The sequence below is a fragment of the Primulina eburnea genome, chromosome 18 (genome assembly GCF_022965805.1).
Source record: "Primulina eburnea isolate SZY01 chromosome 18, ASM2296580v1, whole genome shotgun sequence".
NCBI lineage: Eukaryota > Viridiplantae > Streptophyta > Magnoliopsida > Lamiales > Gesneriaceae > Primulina > Primulina eburnea.
The window spans coordinates 32,086,084-32,105,204 of record NC_133118.1 but is presented as its reverse complement, the minus strand read 5'-3'; the positions used below and the strand labels follow the sequence as shown (position 1 = coordinate 32,105,204).

The 19,121-nt window shown below is 40.3% G+C and overlaps 4 protein-coding genes across 5 annotated transcripts; 3 read left to right on the top strand and 1 right to left on the bottom strand.

Annotated features, from left to right (window-relative positions):
• Positions 1-159: 159 nt before the first annotated feature.
• On the top strand, positions 160-2,454 carry LOC140819014 (uncharacterized protein At2g34160-like). The gene is made up of 5 exons (XM_073179000.1): positions 160-434; positions 522-570; positions 1,354-1,416; positions 1,541-1,605; positions 2,039-2,454. The coding sequence occupies exons 1-5, from the start codon at positions 318-320 to the stop codon at positions 2,126-2,128; spliced, it is 384 nt and encodes a 127-aa protein (XP_073035101.1). The 5' UTR covers positions 160-317; the 3' UTR covers positions 2,129-2,454.
• A 562-nt stretch (positions 2,455-3,016) lies between these two features.
• On the top strand, positions 3,017-5,382 carry LOC140819012 (DCC family protein At1g52590, chloroplastic). Its single transcript, XM_073178997.1, has 5 exons — positions 3,017-3,308; positions 3,535-3,592; positions 4,664-4,771; positions 4,943-5,035; positions 5,113-5,382. The coding sequence occupies exons 1-5, from the start codon at positions 3,032-3,034 to the stop codon at positions 5,192-5,194; spliced, it is 618 nt and encodes a 205-aa protein (XP_073035098.1). The 5' UTR covers positions 3,017-3,031; the 3' UTR covers positions 5,195-5,382.
• A 513-nt stretch (positions 5,383-5,895) lies between these two features.
• On the top strand, positions 5,896-8,160 carry LOC140819310 (phosphatidylcholine:diacylglycerol cholinephosphotransferase 1-like). The gene is made up of 3 exons (XM_073179331.1): positions 5,896-6,406; positions 6,818-6,955; positions 7,630-8,160. The coding sequence occupies exons 1-3, from the start codon at positions 6,008-6,010 to the stop codon at positions 7,927-7,929; spliced, it is 837 nt and encodes a 278-aa protein (XP_073035432.1). The 5' UTR covers positions 5,896-6,007; the 3' UTR covers positions 7,930-8,160.
• A 403-nt stretch (positions 8,161-8,563) lies between these two features.
• Positions 8,564-10,980, bottom strand: LOC140819311 (protein POST-ILLUMINATION CHLOROPHYLL FLUORESCENCE INCREASE, chloroplastic). Of its 2 annotated transcripts, XM_073179332.1 has the most exons (8): positions 10,782-10,980; positions 10,337-10,469; positions 10,104-10,188; positions 9,947-10,025; positions 9,587-9,700; positions 9,397-9,509; positions 9,197-9,307; positions 8,564-8,871 (listed from the first exon to the last, which is right to left on the bottom strand). In XM_073179332.1, exons 2-8 carry the CDS (start codon positions 10,387-10,389, stop codon positions 8,752-8,754), a joined length of 675 nt encoding a protein of 224 aa, XP_073035433.1. In that variant the 5' UTR covers positions 10,390-10,469; positions 10,782-10,980; the 3' UTR covers positions 8,564-8,751. The 2 variants fall into 2 exon arrangements, with proteins under 2 accessions (XP_073035433.1, XP_073035434.1); XM_073179333.1 differs by lacking the exons at positions 10,337-10,469; positions 10,782-10,980 and having other exon boundaries at positions 10,104-10,217.
• Between the last annotated feature and the right edge of the window lie 8,141 nt (positions 10,981-19,121).

The following is a 19,121-nucleotide window of genomic DNA, read 5'->3' as shown; positions in this document are numbered from 1 at the left end:
GTATTCGCTTTACTGGGCCTAAAGTAAATATGGGTTTTTAATATGGCCCAGATATAAATTGGTCCACAGCCTAAAAAAATTGAAAGTGTCAAATAGATATTGGGCTGAAAGGCCCAATAGGCAGGGTTTCCCTTGTATCCAAGTATCCCGTAAAACTGGTGCAAATTCCCAATTCTGATTTTAAAAAAACCCTAGCATCATCATATCTCAGCCGCAAACTTTGAGCAGGAAGACCGGGGGCAAGCTGAGGTGCATAGTTTTAGCGCTATCTTCCAGTGTCTGAGCGGTTGAATTTTTGATTTCAAATCGAGAATTTAATGGAGGAGATAACGGAGGGAGTGAACAAGATGAACATCGTGGAATTCCAGAAGAAGAACCGGATTCAAGTCTCCCATACCAAGAAGCCTCTTTTCTTTTACGTCAATCTCACCAAGGTATTGGTATCTCAGCTCCTGTGATCAAATGTGAATCCTATCGAAATTAGGTTTATTAATTTGTGTCTTCCTTTCATAAATGTGTAGAGATACATGCAACAGTACAATGAGGTGGAGCTTTCGGCTCTTGGAATGGGTAATTACGATTGCTCGTACTTATTGTGTATTTGTTTGCTCGTTATGTTAAGTTAGTGTGAGTTTGGCTGATTAGAAGCTAATGATTGGTTACCGAGTTAAAGTTTTTAGTTCTGGTCGGATTTGGATGACATGTCTAATGACGCCACCATCAAAATTCTTTAGCTGATGTTAAACAATGTAACATGATGCCTCGTAGGAAAAATATGCTGGTTAACAGAAGATGTTCATAGATTTTAAGTATGCTCTTTTAAGTTTAGTATTATTTTTAGGAAGCGGAAGCAAACTTTTCTTTTTGGGTATTGTTCTTGAATCTGAGCTGAGTAAAAGGCCTTTTTCAACAATTTGAGAAATGTTCTCAAGTCAATTCATGTGTGTGCATAGGATATACGATTGTTCCACCTTCTGTGGTAACCTAGGATATGTAAATGAAAATGCTGATACATGAATCATGGATGGAGCTATGTGGAAGGATGAAGGGAAGGGAAGGATTTTAAGACTCTTTTGTTTATGATATTGTCATAAATATATGAAACAATATCATTCCAGTTGTTGATCCTGCCTCGTAAACTAATGAATCGATCACTGTAAAAATTTCATGCGGATTATTAATGCAGATTGTGCAACACAGCCCTCCAACAATGAGTAACTGGAATGAATACCCATTGTTTGTGTATCGCTGCTGATTGTCAAAGGCTCTCTCTTTTGAGCTTCTGAATGACGATTTTAATTGTTCTATTTGGTATACATGTACTGATTCTCTATTTTGGTTATATTATTGCAGCAATTTCAACAGTTATCTCGATAGCTGAAATATTGAAAAACAATGGTTTTGCTGTTGAGAAGAGTGAGTTTTCAGTACATACAGCCCTGCCATTTTTTTTGGCTCTTTAACTCCGTAGAGATTTTAAATCGTGAAGCATATCATAAGTTTCGGATGTATTTTACACTTTTTAATTTACCATGTTCAGAAATCATGACATCCACAGTGGAGATAAAGGATGATTCAAGGGGCAGGCCCGTTCAAAAAGCGAAGGTAAATATCCTTATTTACAATAGAGCATTTTTAGTTGGTTCAGAATTATTTTGACTAATAAAAATCTTTTAAGTTGGTGAAATGCACGAGTTCTTAGGTTTATATTGACCTTTGCATGTATAGAGTTAGTTTCATGCTTCTTGTTTAATATTTTATAGTTCATGGACGCTAGCTATAGCAGCTTTCTCATGGAAGTAGAAGGAAATATAATATCTCAATCTCACCGACTGCCAAATAATAAAAAATGACTTCTAAGTACAGCAGCTCCCAACTGGTGCAAGTTATTTGACACTGCATATCTAATCAATAATCAAAAGCCTGCATCGGTTTCTGTATGGCACTATTGCAGAGTAATAAGATGGTTGATTAGCAAAATCATGGGCTAAATATACTGTTTATTGAGTTTTCGCGTTAATAAAGCTCATTGCTGCAGATTGAAATAGTGTTGGGAAAAACAGCAAACTTCGACGAATTAATGGCTGCTGCGCAGGAGGATGGCGAGAATGGCCATGGTGACGATTAGAGCTAGCTGCGAAAATGTAATCGCAGACCATCATGTTTCCATAGGTGTATGGTTTTGAATGTTTACCTTAGTTTTGAGTCCACGTAGAGTAGCGGTATTGTGTCCTAATATTATTACAAATTGCGCTCTTGTTGGAGACACTGTTGATGTTAGGACTCATGTTTTTGTTTTCCTTTTCAAAATGCTGTATGTTTGTCCTGAACATAGTTTATTTTATATTTGTTTGCAAATCAAATTAAATGTGGTGTGAACGGGGGATCTTGTCTTCTTTTGCACTTGTGGTAAGCGTTGGTCATGTGTAATGTAATTGGATAGTTACTACGTGATTCATCATAGTTCATACACAAGAAAGAACTGACCCACTACCGATGCCCAACAATTCTAGTGTTGTGTTCAGAAACTTCACCTAAAGAAGAGAATTTTATCCACTTGAGGGGAGGAGACTTGATAGAAAATTCAAGATTTTATTTTATTTTTATGACGATGAAACTCAATATTGTTATTTTTTTAAGTGCACTCAATATACCTTTAGGTGGCTCCCTTTTCTGAGTTCAATCCTTCCTCTCCGTGTGTGTTGTCATTAAAAAAAAAAAGAACATGAGATTTTTTTATTATATCTTGAGACATTTTCATTTTTATATTAAAAATGTACTTAGTTTTATTGTTAAAAAAGATCTTTACTAAAAGAAGATAATAAAATATAAATAGCGTGGCTCGATTATTTTATTTACCATTTTTCTTTAAGCAAAGCTTGATTAGAATTTCTTTATTATTATTTGTTTAACAAGTAGAGTTGCAGGAAACTCCACGTCGCACAAGTCGAGTGACTTAACTTCAGAAAGCTGAAACTACTATTTTACCCCTGAGAAATTCCAAATGTTACGCACTTCCCTTCGGCCTCCCATGGTGCTTGTAGTCATTTCAATTTCTGCTGCTTTCTTCTCCATTCGCAGAATCAGATACTGTGAACGAACGAACCTCAACAGTTCCCTTACTGGTATGGCGCTCATTTCCCCTGCCAAGTGCTCGAGCGTGGCAGTGCCCCTTCTACCGCACCTTAGCCCGCGCCGTCGCGGGATTATCCTCTCCGCTAGTTTGTCGCCTTCGACGGAGGTGGACTGGTTAAAAGAAACTTCGAGCTTCTTTGAAAAGGACCCTCGACCGATCATGTTGTTCGACGGTACTGTCCAATTTAGTGAACGATTGCTGTAAAAAAAAAAATTCGCAATAGATTTTTGGTGTACGACATCGTAGTGTTTTTTGTTATAGTTGTTCTCATAAGATTTCAGGTTCCTGCTAAAGATTAGATTTTTCTTTGGGGTTTTCTCAGTAAAACTCAAGATATCACTAGATAGGTTACAGATAAAATATATGGGATTCGTAAATTTTCTTTTGTTGGGTGGCAGGTGTTTGCAATTTATGTAATGAAGGCGTGAAGTTTGTCCGAAACAATGATCGAAAAAGGTTGGAACACCTCACCTTCTTTTGAAACATTGAATGTAAATGCGGTTATTTTGTAATTTTAGGAATATGCCCTTTTAATCATTGACCTGGCTGCACATGAAAAAGCTTATCTTTCTTGATAATTTCATCTTTGCCAGGTGCTGAGAATTGTATAATATTTTGAATCTGACTCTGTAGAGTAAGCTTGTTTAAATCTAGATAAGTTGGAGTGATACTTGTCATTATATCTTGCTCAGTGGCTTATAATATGCAGTTCTTTAAATTGAAGTTTGGGTAATATATTTGGAATTTGTTTGTACAAGAGAGATGGATAAATTCGATCTTAGCAGTGTCCCAAGTGTTAAGGATTGATCAACATTGATCAGGCCCATGGCCAACACATGGGTTGTGGATTTTGCCTTCGCATAGTAACGGAGGGCATGATCGAATTTTCCAAGAGAGGTGACTGCACTGCTGTTGATCCTTCGGTTTAATTGCTTGAGGATAGGTCTTTGTGTTAGAATCATTATTTTACTGTGCTATACTGGTAACTCGCCGTCATACAGCTGGATTGTAAGTATGATGTACGAAAATAAAGAGTGTACCAGCAAGTATTGTCCTTGGATTCTTCTTCCATCTGTTTTTGGATTTGGATGGTGCTGGTATTGATAAATCATTCCAAGAATTGCTGAATTTAATTCTGTTTTGTGGGCTTCACTTTCTTGATATCTGTTGCTAAAAAACATAACCATCCATATCTTGACTTTGTTTTTTATCTGAAGTTGTGTATGTGATCTTCAGACTTTCTAAAACCATGTCTATCAAGACAATTCCATGAGACAACTCGGATTCGCTTAAATATCCTTATAAACTTTAAAAATGACATGCTAGTGATTACTTATAGAGGTGCATCGGCGGCTCTCTATGATTATCTGCAGGAAAAAGGTAGTATCTTGGTAAATAGTTGGATTTGATTTAAACCACCCCCTTATGATGGATCTGTTTCATATTTGACCCCTCTTGGACTAAGGTATGTTGATTCTCCATTCAAGTGACTTTCTTCCCATCACTTTGCATGAAATTATTTTCCAGGAACATTAGATTTGAAGCTCTACAGAGTGACGCAGGCAAAAAACTGTTGCAGAGATCTGGAAGAGCACCAGATGATATTTCAAGTGTTGTACTTGTTGATAAAGATAGGTATATCTCCCAACACTCCTTTTACTATTAAAGTTGGCATTTGAAAGCAATATTCAAGCTAGCTTCACATTTTCCTTCCAAGCAAAACACTTCGATCAAAAAAGATTTTCCCCAGCAAGCAAAGTCACGTTCCCAGGGGGTAACTCAGTAGTATTTGAGCATTGATTTCAGGTCATATATCAAGTCAGAAGCTGTACTAAAGATAATGCAATACATCAACTTGCCCTTTCCCCAGCTTGCTCTCTTTCTGCAATTCATACCACTGTAAGTAGTGTTGTTCCATTTCCAAGAATCAAATAAGCACTCTCGTTTTACTTCATTCTTGCTATTAATTTTTGCAGATTCATTCGAGATTTTGTATATGACAACGTCGCAGATAACAGATACAGTTTTTTCGGCCGCTCGGATTCATGTGACTTGTAGCTAGCATGCTACCATATGATCCACATGTATCACTTAACCTATAAATAACTCAGAACCTCCTTTCCCTTTTGAAAGAAGTTCCCTTACAGAAGAATTTATGCATCTTTTCTTAGAACCGGATACAGTATCAGCGCTTACTCGGCTAAAGGATCACTCGGATTTTCAAAAGAGGCAAAACTTCATATTTACCAGAGAACATAACAACACACAATCACTAATCTGATACAAACATTTTCTGGTCAGGCTGATAACAAAATAATCAAAGAACTCATCACATTTGTGTATTTAACCAAAATAATCAAAGAAATCAAAGACCTAATTTTTTTTATAAAATATCTACTTTCTTCTTCATATTATAAACGGAACACAAGCGTATGTCACGGTACGTTTGGTGGAGGATAATGCAATTTAGTAACTAATAATTTACATAATTTAGGGAGGTATGCCACTAAGAAAAAGAGTAGTTCTTTTATGAGATGTGTCTAATGAATTTTTATCTGTGAGACGAGTTAATTTTACCGATATTCACAATAAAAAGTAATATTTTTCATAAATGATCCAAATAAGATATTCGTCTCATAAAATACAGTCCGTGAGATTGTTTCACATGATTTTTTGTTAAAAAATAAAAGAAAATGAAAAGTAATGGGAACTAATCAGTACATATTTCAATTTATTTTGACTTAAATTTCCCATTTCCACAACCATTCATTCAACCCCACCACCACCTTGTATAATCCGTCACACGCATAAATACACACAAACTAGTGCCATCCCCTTTATTCTACATGACAATCGGAGCAACCACCGGAGATGAACGGAGCCACCACCCGCCTCCGTTTCTCTACTAACAAAAGACCCACACAGTCCGCACCCACCAACGGCGTCCACAAGCAACCCTCGGATTCTCCCGACATGATCCAGAAAAGATTCGCCTCGTCCTCGATCTTCGATAAAAATCTCCGTTGCCACGTGAGCAACGCTCATTTCTTGAAATGGACGGCGGGGGACGTGTACGTCACTGCGAGGAATCACCCCGTGCCGTTCGCCTTCGCTGCCTGCGTCCTGTTCTTCATGGTGGTTGAGTACACGCTAAACATGGTTCCGTCGACTGCTCCGCCGTTTGATCTGGGCTTTGTCGCCACCGCAGCTCTCCACCGGTCTCTCGCCTCCAAGCCCGACCTCAATACGCTTCTTGCTGGGCTTAATACGGTAAATTTAATATTGCATTTCATTCCCTCCATTAAAAATATTACTACTTTTTCCATTTTAGACTATTCATGGGATTTTTTTCACTTGTAAATAATTTTGAGTGGTGGCTTTGACTTTAATTCGATGTGTGAATTGCACATTGCAGTTGATGTTGCTGATTGCAAATGGCAGAAAGTGCGGTGGTGCATTTACCTTTGAATTTTGATGTTGACATATGATACAAGCTCCATTTACATTATATCTAGATTTGCTACATATAATAATATATTTTGAATGGAAATGGTCCCACGGATTAGGATTGAGTATGGACTTGCTTTGGAGTTGATGGTTCATACTAAAAAAAATGTATACCAAGTTATAAAATTGAATTGTTTAATGAGATTTTCCAAATTTCGAATCTTTGTGGTTTAGGTGTTTGTGGGCATGCAAACGGCCTACATAATAGGTACCTTTGTGATTGAGGGTAGACCAAGAGCTACCTTATCAGCGCTATTCATGTTCACATGTAGAGGAATTCTTGGATATGTCACACAGCTTCCAGTGCCCCAGGTTCTTATTTATATATGTTCCTTGAAACTATGTTCAAAATTCAATTTTTATGCAAATTTGTGGAAGATTATTCGCATAACTGAGATATTGACCGGGTTGAATACAAATGGAGTCGAGTTCCATGCATGAGTTGTGAATTCAAATCCAATCCACGATTACTTGGATCTAGTTGGTCAAGAATGAAAAGTTCATATTTTTTACAAAACTTGAAGTAACTAAACTCTTATCTACAAGACTTGTGTAACTCAGAGGACACTCGAGCTTAAATTACATATGCTCGAGCTCAAGTTAAACAATGGTTCAAACAGCTTGAGCTCCATCAGAATCAAGTTTGAGTCGATAATTGAGTGATCTCATTGCATAGATGGAAATATGATATCAAATATCTTATAGGTCAACCAGTTCACGGGACAAGCATGGATTTTTTAATACTTTTAAAACAAGAAACATTAGTTATTTAACAAAAGGTTTACAATCAACTGGTATAAGAGAGTTGAACATCTGTAGGGATTAGGACAACTAGATTGTTCTTAGTTGTCAGATTGCCAATTTAGTATATATTTAAGGACAAGGGCACAACCTCGATCCAGAATCAATAACTTGCACAGTGTTGTCTATCTGTTACATATGTGATCTAAACAAGCATTTGTGATGTTTTGATCGTTTCTTGACAGGAATTCTTGGGTTCAGGTGCAGATTTTCCTGTGGGGAATGTGTCATTTTTCTTGTTTTATTCTGGCCATGTAGCTGCCTCAGTGATCGCTTCTTTAGACATGAAACGGATGCAAAGATGGGAATTCGCATACACATTTGATGCCCTAAACATCTTGCAAGTCATTAGGTTACTAACTACTAGAGGTCACTACACGATCGACTTGGCAGTTGGTGTTGGGGCTGGGATACTCTTCGATTCTCTGGCCGGAAAGTATGAACATAAGAAAGAAAATGGCGTGAGCTGTAATGAAATGATTTAAGTGGCTCATGTAATTCCCCAAACACAAGATATTCAGCTGTTATGCTTGAAAAAGAATCCTGAAAATATGTGCAATGCAATGTTTAGAAACGTTAAATTCGTGTGATTTATAAAGATGCTTGTGATTTTCTGGGAAGTTGGAAATAGGATTTAGGTATATGTATGTATCTAACCATGTAAATAGGTGGCAAGAGTTTTCTCCCCAGAAAGTTGCTAGTATTTTTGTTTCATGGCTATCATCTGGTATACTAAATGGGTGATTTGACTTTAACCTGGCCTAATTTTCCAGCCAAATCCAATTGAGCATCCTATTAATTAGGCCGCTCCCTGCCACCAGTAAATAAAATCTTGACCAATAGTTTCTTTATTACTATTAAATATGAATCTTGTCTCCAACAAGGATGCAAATTAACATTTAGGGATTCGGACAAGTCTTAAAACCTTTGCTTTGCTGAACATCACACAACTAATTGTGCGACTAATTCAGTCCAACATGTCTTAAACTGAAAATGAGTTTTGATCAACAAATCCAGAAACTTAAGGAACAGCAAAAATACCCTTCAAAGGGTTGATTGAGCAATCACCAGTCTTATGTTCACATGCAATATTGAGTTGCAAAGATTGACAATCTGAGATGTATCACATAAAATTACGCCTTTATTTGATCCCAAGTTGCTTTATATACAAGCACAGCCCAACCAATAGAAGTTACATGTATATACTGATGCTGTCACCAATTTCGATGTGTTCTACAGACAAGCCTTTAAGAATTACGAACAGCAAAAAGCGTCTGGTGTACGAGCTGGAATCCTATGTGTCGTGGCTAGTCCTCGGAATCTAAGTAAGGAGGGCAAGAACCATCGTCCACATTGGCCAGTGGGTTGAAAAGGAGCGAGTTTGGATCAGTACATCCAGGTACGAGATCAAGATTGCAGCGGTCACCCTGTATCCATGACAAAAGTTTAGTTTCAGGTTTTTTATGCTTGTATCTTTTGGATGCTTAACAAACCAAGAATCATCTACGCATCTTTTAGACGTTCTAAATCACCCTCTCGATTTCATAGACAATAAAAAAGTTTATATTGCATTTCGAAATAGGGGCAGTGGAGTTGATCTTCAGCATGTATGTACTCTACTTAAGCTACTGATACAGAACCAAAAGCACCACTTTCGGTAGTTGTGCTACATAGGCAGCCACACCGAACAGTAGGGGTAACTTATATTACCCAACAATGTGATGTAAAATAGGGAAGAAAAAGAAAACTTACTCCTTCCAAAGTTAAGTTACCGATCATAGCACATCTAGTGACCACTATGTTATTATCAGGAAATATTGCTTTGTCACATGCACCTTCTTTACTCAGCTCCTTGGCAAGACCCTGCGAACAAAAATTAAATGTTTACGATGAAATAGTTGGTATTAAGGCAGGTAAATATTCCCTAAACAGGATTAAGAACAGTTTGTCACCTCAGAGAAAAAGTCCATTGGTCTATTCCGCCAAGCCTTTGGCACTTGAAATTGTAGCTTGTAGGGACCGTCCCAATCGACTCCATTCGTAAATGAAAATATTAAACTTAATGCTGAAAAATAGAGAACATCAAGAGAATGAAATACGCCGCAATTTATAAACTAGAATGAATTTGTGCAAGGGGTATACCATGCTTTGGGATGCATATTTGGATTGTGTAAAAAGGAGGATCGGCCTTTCCTCTTACTTTCTGGAGCATTACTCGTGGCTCACCACCACACATGATGGGCTGATTGAACCCTCCTACAGAATGCGTCGATTAACAGAACGCCGGCCACATGCAAAGATACAGCACATAATTCAAGATAGAGTGAAAGACAATGGAGTGGTAAATGCACCATTCACAAGCTTATATATTCGAGCACGTACGACATCAATAATTGAATTTGCATTTCAACAATACTGACCCAGCTGCATGGTTTATTGGAAAGCGAATGACACGCAACAAAGTCTAGTGAAGCCAACTTTGGATGGAGCGTGAGAAATTACCATTAAAAGCAATTCCATAGTCTTCGTTGGGAACAAGTTTGTTTGCCATAGGATTATAGAATAACTTTAGTCTCTCTCCCTGTTAATTTTCTCAAGAAATCACACACATGAACAGAATACAGAGGAAATAAAGTTGAGAGCTAAACATTTAACATACAGCAGCAGGGGGAAGGCCGTTCATGGTCTTCCAGTAGACTGGAGCTCTTCCAAGATCAAAGGTGGCCCATCTAGGAAGCACATAACTATAAAACAGCATTCAAGAAACTATACCATGAGACTTCATGGACACGAATGCGATTGTCTTGACAGATAAAGAGTTAAACAAAACTCGAAACTGACATTCTAATCTTGTAAAAAAAATGGAGGCGTGCAAATTTATAGTGAACTTACTCTTTAGTTTCGATAATGGGGGCATCTGCAACTGGAGTAGTAGCAGGCAGCATCAATTACTTGCCCTCTAATCTTAATTAATCTCTCTTACTTGGATAATTTCTAGGCAAAGAACTCCCCCAAAAACTAGTGGCTACAAGAAAATTTTATGTTCGATAAGATAAGATACTCATGATAATTACTGATGAATATGAAGCTTAAGAAAAAATAGTGGTAATGATTAGTAAAATTTTATCAAACTCCTACGTTAAAAATGTGATTTTTAGCATTCTTCAACCATAAAAAACATGAAATTTATTCGATACACAACCATGAATCCTATTCACTAAGACCTTGATCTAATTCCAATCCAAGCAATTACAGACTAGTTATACGCTTTGTTACATCAGACAACGAATCAAGATCGCATAGAGATCATTATTCTTTCAACAAAAAAAAAGGGTACCTGAAGAAGTAGAGTTTGATACAATTTGTTTGGAAGAATTAAACAGAGCAGCACTTGTAGCAGATGTCGCAGCCATTTCTCAAGCAATGTACAGATGTATCTGTCTGGGGAGTGAGGACTTAGATAAAGAAGGAGAGATGAAGTTCCTAGAGATATAAACACAACCACACAACACAAACTTTGCACTCCCAAATATCTCTAAGCAAACAGAAAAGGACAAAAGGCTCGAGCGACTTGCATATATCTTGTGTGAACCTAAAAAATCTTGATCTTTCCATCACCAGCCTCACAAGATACATGCAAAGTCTCCAATTCAACCCCACAAAACCTGCTGCCGCCTTATTGTTATTATTATTATTTTTTTAAAGAATAAGCAGCACATTTGACGTTGGATTGGAGCAACATGTGGCGCAACATTGTAAAAACTATTTTAAAAATGAGAAAAAAAAATTTGCTGCCTACATGTAGTTTTGTTATATTTTAATTAAATAATAAATTTTATATTATTATTTTTATTTTTGTAATTATAAATAAATATTAAATTAATTTATTTGAAAATTATAAGATTTTAATTATAAAAATTTTAAGACTTTGAATTGAAATTAATTAACTATAAAAGCTATGAATTTAACGAACAACCAAATTAAATTATTAATGCGTTTTCCGCTTCAAGTTTTTTTTGCTAAATTATTTGTTGTTGAGTTTTAGCATATTCAAGCAGATTTGGATCAATAATTTTGTGTTTGTATTGTATTATTTATTTAATATCAAATGTTCGTATTTTTTTCTTTCTAATTTATGTTTTTTAATAAATGAATATTTGGTGTGTTGTCGTTGTGCCACCAAACTTAAATTCCTACTCTCTAAATAAAATTAGTGTAATGGTGAGCAGGGTCGAATCCACAGAGAACGGGAGATTTATTTCTTTCGAGTAAAATGCAAATAAAGGGGGTTTCTGTTTGATAAAAACTAATAAAATACTAGAACTAATTTAACATGCAAGAAGAAATAACAAATCAAGATGAATAACTAATTAAATGTAAATTAATATTACCAAGCTCGATTCAAGGGATTTATACTATTCAATTGTATCACTGTTCATCGGCTAACATATATTTATTCATGCAGTTACAAGTAATTAACCTTAGAATTATAGGGATAGCCGCTAAAATCCTTGTGTTTTCCTAATTTAATTGACCAAACCCAGCATCCAGTCAAAACTTATTGATAATTAACTGGGCACGATAGCGTTCCATATTAATAAAAAATAGCATTTTTCGTTTTGTGAAAACAATTAATCCTAAAATCTAACAATCGAGATAGCTGCAATTGATAGATCGAGTTTCGTTGATTTATTTAAATTAAATATGTTATTATAGCACAACACGCCTAATCTATAGCTACTCATGTACCAATCGTTCATGACAATTACGGATCACTGAATTCATGGATAGCAGTAGAAAATTATATATTGAATTAAATTGTCAGATTAACCAAGATACAACTTTCGTATAAATAAATCATAAATCAACAAATACTTGAACAAAACACGAATATTAAATTAAATCACAAAAGCCTCACAGTGATAAATTGAAATGGTAAAAATATCCCCTGAATAGAAATAAAACTTATCCTAAGTTGTGGAGAGAACTGGAGAGAAAATCTTTGCCCTTTCTTTTCTTCTCTTCACGTGAGATTAGTGGAAGGAATTGTGTATTGTGTGAAAATCTGCCGCCTCCCCTCTTTCACGTTAGTTTGTAGGTTTAAAAGACAAATTGGGCCCAAAATTATAAAAGTCTAATAATCTAAATTTAAACCTAATCACTAAAAAATAAAAGATCTTAGGAGATATCCTATTAAGAATATAGAGTTTTGTTATGGAAAAAACTCTATCTTCTATTTATTCCTTGTTATGAATATTCCTCAACTCTCACTAGGCAGCCGAGAAGTAGTCACAAGGCGTGGTCACGCCTTATGTAAAAACATCTTCTGAATTTTTCTGCTCCACGTCTTCCACTAAGATTATATCGGCAACTTTAATTGTGATATAAAATCACTCTTTTTAGCCCGAATTTATCGCAAGAGCAGAAAACTTCCTCCTACAATAAAATCACACAAAAATGTGTCAATTAAGCACGCTGGTAGTGGTAACAATGAACTGATGTGATCCAGTTGAAATGGATGAGCCGGGTAAGGAGCTCCAACGGATCAAATCAACAATTTATAGTGTTGTTTAGGAAAATGAACAAGGTAGATGGCTTCAATCGTGACCTGCAAACAATGAAAAGAACTCGTGAATGGGCGCCGGAGGGGTGTCCGACGTGACCACTCTGATGCTTAAGTCAGCAGGTTATAAGATGATAACCAGTGTAGCTTTTAGAGAAATAAAGACTACTGGTGTAAATATGTGTGTTAACATATGTGAGTGCCAATACTCAAGATTCAGCCCCCTCTAAATGAGAAACATATCTGCCATTTATAGTAGGAGAAATAATGATGATTACCTCGACTTGCGTGTACACCTACCACTCATAGCCTTTGATGTTGACTTCCTGTCAAGCCATCCTACTTCTGATAGCTTCTCTGACACACCAAACCCCTGTAGTTCTGACAGATAAGACTGCTCATACCGATACACTCGAGTGTGGTGCCCTTCTCGAGGTAGCCCGAGTAGAAAGTTCCCGGGAGCTTGCACGAGAGCCCGAGCTTCTGGTTGCCCGGGATGAGTAGAGCCCAGGCATCTCCCTGCCCGGCTGCTGAAGAAGATGACCTCGATTATAGTGCATAGACACTGTTCGGGTCTTGTGGAGAACGGGCTGGAGAACCCTGGCCGGGCTGGAGAACCCTGGTCGCCCTGGTCCGGCTGGAGAACCCTGGTTACCCTGGTCGGGCCTGGTTACCCTGGTCGGGCTAGAGAACCCTGGCTACCCTGGTCGGGCTGGAGAACCCTGGTTACCCTGGTCGGGCCCTGGAGAACCCTGGTCGGGCCCTGGTTACCCTGGTTACCATGGTCGGGCCCTGGTTACCCTGGTCGGGCTGGAGAACCCTGGTTACCCTGGTCGGGCCCTGTTTACCCTGGTCAAATTTTACCCATGCTCTACTCTTTTCAGCAATTTTGGAATTTGACTCGTGTAAGTTCTCTTTCCGCACGAGTCCAAGAATGACCCGAGCCCTTTCCAGGGTATCATCACTCCCTCCTTAAATAGTCGGACTAGAGTCATACTCGCTTTCCCGATTAGTCATGCTTGGACTTCACTGGAAAGATAATTAATCTTGTTCTATAAAAGCATCGGGGGCTTCATGTCTCCCAGAAATGAGATGAAATACCGGAGTCTCGTGTCTCATGGACTTGAAATAAGATGCCGGGGCATCATGCCTCCCGGTATTTGCATAAGATGCCGGGGCCTCATATCTTCTGAACTTAAGAATAGTCGAGGTACGGAGCCCCGAGCCAGGGTGTAGTTCCCTGGACTTTTTAGAACCAAGGTGCGGAGCCTTGGGCCGGGGAGCATGTCCCGGGACTTGGGAATGGTCGAGGTGTGTTGCCCCGAGCCAAAGTGTAGTTCCCTGGGCTTTTAAGAACCAAGGTGCGGAGCCTTGGGCCGGGGAGCATGTCCCGAGACTTGGGAATGGTCGAGGTGAGTTGCCCCGAGCCAGGGTGTAGTTCCCTGGGCTTTTAAGAACCAAGGTGCGGAGCCTTGGGCCGGGGAGCATGTCTCGGGACTTGGGAATGGTCGAGGTGTGTTGTCCCGAGCCAGGGTGCAGTTCCTTGGGCTTTTAAGAACCAAGGTGCGGAGCCTTGGGCCGGGGAGCATGTCACGGGACTTGGGAATGGTCGAGGTGTGTTGCCCCGAGCCAGGGTGTAGTTCCCTGGGCTTTTAAGAACCAAGGTGCGGAGCCTTGGGCCGGGGAGCATGTCCCGGGACTTGGGAATGGTCGAGGTGTGTTGTCCCGAGCCAGGGTGCAGTTCCTTGGACTTTTAAGAACCAAGGTGCAGAGCCTTGGGCCGGGGAGCATGTCACGGGACTTGGGAATGGTCGAGGTGTGTTGCCCCGAGCCAGGGTGTAGTTCCCTGGGCTTTTAAGAACCAAGGTGCGGAGCCTTGGGCCGGGGAGCATGTCCCGGGACTTGGGAATGGTCGAGGTGAGTTGCCCCGAGCCAGGGTGTAGTTCCCTGGGCTTTTAAGAAACAAGGTGCGGAGCCTTGGGCCGGGGAGCATGTCACGGGACTTGGGAATGGTCGAGGTGTGTTGCCCCGAGCCAGGGTGTAGTTCCCTGGGCTTTTAAGAACCAAGGTGCGGAGCCTTGGGCCGGGGAGCATGTCCCGGGACTTGGGAATGGTCGAGGTGAGTTGCCCCGAGCCAGGGTGTAGTTCCCTGGGCTTTTAAGAAACAAGGTGCGGAGCCTTGGGCCGGGGAGCATGTCCCGGGACTTGGGAATGGTCGAGGTGTGTTGCCCCGAGCCAGGGTTGTAAGGACCGTGTATCGTATTATCGTAAATCTTATATGATTATCGATAATTAATGAAATTGTCATGGATTATGTATTTGATGTATATCGTGACAATGAATTGAGAAAATGAATATTGTATATGAATTGAGGTTGTACGAATTGATTTGAGAGGCCGGACGCCAATTTAGTACAAACATAACTATTTGTACAGAACGTGTGGCGCCCGGACGGTAGAAAATGACCGCCCGAGCGCCAAGGAATGAAAACTTGATGTTCGGGCAGAACACTTCGCGCCCGAGCGGTAGTTTGTGACCGCCCGAGCGCGAAGCGAGTGGCATGGGACAGAACATGCCGCGCCCGAGCGGTAATGTTTGACCGCTCGAGCGCGGTACAAGCAACTCTCGGGGACAGAATGTCTCGCGCTCGGGCGCGAGAATTCTACCGCCCGAGCGCGAGAGCGGTGAGGATAAGAATCCTTTCTTTTCTCTTTCCTTCGCCATTTCTTATACGATAACTTCGAGGGAAAGTTAGAGAATTCGATTTCTTTCGTCCGATTCGACTTTTAAACGTTGTCTAAACGCGAAACAAATTATATATTTGTTATCGTCGCGTCGAAGGCTTCTGACTGAGGTAATTTTCTTCTGGTTTCAGCAGCTTTAAATATCCAAGTGCTGGAATAGCATGTATCTGAAGTTGAATTTCTGATATGTAGTAGAATAACCGACAAGAAACTCATATTCGAAGTCGGAATTGAATTATGATATGATTTTGATTTGATATGAATTATTGAAGTTTCAAATGATATTTGAAACTCATATTATTGATTTTGGAGTATGTTATTGACTGGAATGAATATGTTATGGATGTAGATAAAGTATTATATCAATATCTTCAGGCTACATCAACTGGAACGAAGAATTAAGGTATGTTGCGACCGGGTAACATACGACAGGTATCTGTATTATATGATATATGTTGGATTGATTTGATTGATTGGATTGGAATACGTGTCTATGTGCCTATTTGTTGATTTAATGTGGCATACATGACATGGAGATTGGAGTGTCGATGTATAAAATAAATGTTTTGTTAACACACATCATTTTATGCATACATCGATACATGACATGCACGTTGAGCTATGATCCTTGGATACCCTGATATGATTTGATTGGATTCCGGGGTTTGTGAACACAATCGCTATGCCGGTATTATATGACCCGTAAAGCAAAGACAATTGTGGCCCCATATGATTGGATATGAGATGTGGGATTGATGGCGCTTCGTCGACGCTATCATATGTGTATTCCCATATCGGCCGGTGTGCCAGCTCGAGCATTGATTTGATTTGATAGCGATTCGATTGATTCTGACATGTGCTCAGTGGATGGGCATTTGACCCTATACCTCCACGACATACATGCATTGCATACCATATATCATTGTTTAGATACTTGTGGTATATATTGTGGTTGTTCCATACGGAGCTTTGCTCACCCCCAAGGGGGGCTGTTGTTGTCTTTGTGTGTGGACAATGGCAGGTACTCCAGGATATCAGGAGACCAGAGAGGGTACTTCTGGTGGGAGCCACAGCTTGGGCTGAGGTTTATGTTTATGTCTTGTTCCCAGTATATATATGTATATATATCTATATACCGGGGCATGTCCCGAGGATATGAGATGTTTGTATGTGATTGATTACGTGTGGGCGTGTTTATGATTTGAATTTAGATACTATTTTTAGTATTTAAATATCAGAAGAGATATTTTGGGCTCATTGTAAAGAAATTTTAAACCCGTTTTCCGCTGTGATTAATTAAACCCTAATCAGATTGCATTGTAATAACGATTAGGAGTTAAGGGCCCCACAAGGGTGTAGTTCCCTGGGCTTTTAAGAACCAAGGTGCGGAGCCTTGGGCCGGGGAGCATGTCCCGGGACTTGGGAATGGTCGAGATGAGTTGCCCCGAGCCGGGGTGTAGTTCCCTGGGCTTTTAAAAACAAAGGTGCGGAGCCTTGGGCCGGGGAGCATGTCCCGGGACTTGGGAATGGTCGAGGTGTGTTGCCCCGAGCCAGGGTGTAGTTCCTTGGGCTTTTAAGAACCAAGGTGCGGAGCCTTGGGCCGGGGAGCATGTCCTGGGACTTGGGAATGGTCGAGGTGTGTTGCCCCGAGCCAGGGTGTAGTTCCCTGGGCTTTTAAGAACCAAGGTGCGGAGCCTTGGGCCGGGGAGCATGTCCTGGGACTTGGGAATGGTCGAGGTGTGTTGCCCCGAGCCAGGGTGTAGTTCCCTGGGCTTTTAAGAACCAAGGTGCGGAGCCTTGGGCCGGGAGCATGTCCCGGGACTTGGGAATGGTCGAGGTGTGTGGCCCCGAGCCAGGGTGTAGTTCCCTGGGCTTAGATAAGGGTGCCGAGGCGTCATGCCTCCCGGTCTTTAAATAAGAATACCGGGGCCTCATATCTCCCGGACTCAAGATACTGTGCCGGGGCCTCGTCTCTCCCGGACTTTAAGATAATGTGCCGGATCCTCATATCTCCCGGACTTTCAAGAAGGTGCTGTGGTGGCCTGCATGGTATGCCCGGGTGCTCTGGTATGTCTGCCCGGGTTCTGTGGATGGTCTGCCCGGGCTGTGGATGGTCTGCCCGGGCTGTCTGCATGGTCTGCCCGGGCTGTGGCATGGTCTGCCCGGGCTGTCTGGATGGTTTGCCCGGGCTGTGTCATGGTCTGCCCGGGCTGTCTGGATGTCTGCCCGGGCTGTCTGCATGGTCTGCCCGGGCTGTCTGCATGGTCTGCCCGGGCTCTCTGGAATGTGTCGGGGCCTCATGTCTCCCGGACTTTCAATTTTTCCTCTTCTCCTGTTATATTAGTTTTATTAAAAACCAAATCACTAACCTGGAAATACTGAATCAGAATTCATTCTCGGTAGAGTGAAACTTCTCTGGTTGAGCTAAATTAGTTGACTAATATAGCTGTATGCTACTGAGTGCATAGCAAATGCTTTTCCACGCCAATCTGGGATAGCTGCTGAGCTTTGAGCCCATATAAAATCTACATACAAGATCTGAGTGACGCGCTGGTCGGACTTGTATGTTTGCCAAACAGAGTTGGGCTTACTGAGGTGCCGAGCAAGGTTGGACTTGTTTTTGAATGAAAACCATATCTTCGTCTCGAGCTCAAGTTTCCCACAGACGGCGCCACAAACTATTACGAGCCTATCAATATTCATATTAAAAATATAAAAAAAAAATTCAAATAAGTAATTCAAATTTCGGGAAATGAAAAAGATTCTAGCTTTGGCATGATTTTGCTATCCGATGTTGTAGTTAAGGGGAGGAAGAATATTTAATTGGGCAGAAAGTGGAATTCTTTGGATATGGCCACAGTTGGGGTAGTTGTGGCTATGCATTTGCTGTGTATTGCCACTCCATATTCACATTCAATTGGGGAGCATTTTCTGTTGCCGTAGATTGTATGCCATCTCGGGCCTTTTGGACATCACTCTTTCTTTCCGAGCAATCTTTCTCACCGGAGTTTCAAGCTTTCCAAATTGCTGGAGTACTTCTTCGCGTACTGTGGTGTTCAAGCCCTTCAAGTTGGATTCTTTTGGCTGGTACAACAAAACCAAGATTTCGCATGATGTAGAATCACTAAAAAAGATTAAAAAAAAAAAAAAAAAAGATAAAGATTTGCGCTTTGTTTTTTGTCTTGAAATCCAACTGACTGAGTGAGCACACATCGGTACGTACCACCAATATTATCAGTTCTGTGATACAGAGAAATACCCTCACAGCCCCCTCGAAGGATTCTGGTTCAGCAACATGAGTTGGCTTTCCATACCTCACACCAGCGCAGTATAACTGAAAGGGTATTTTCAGTATTGCAATTGTTTGAAT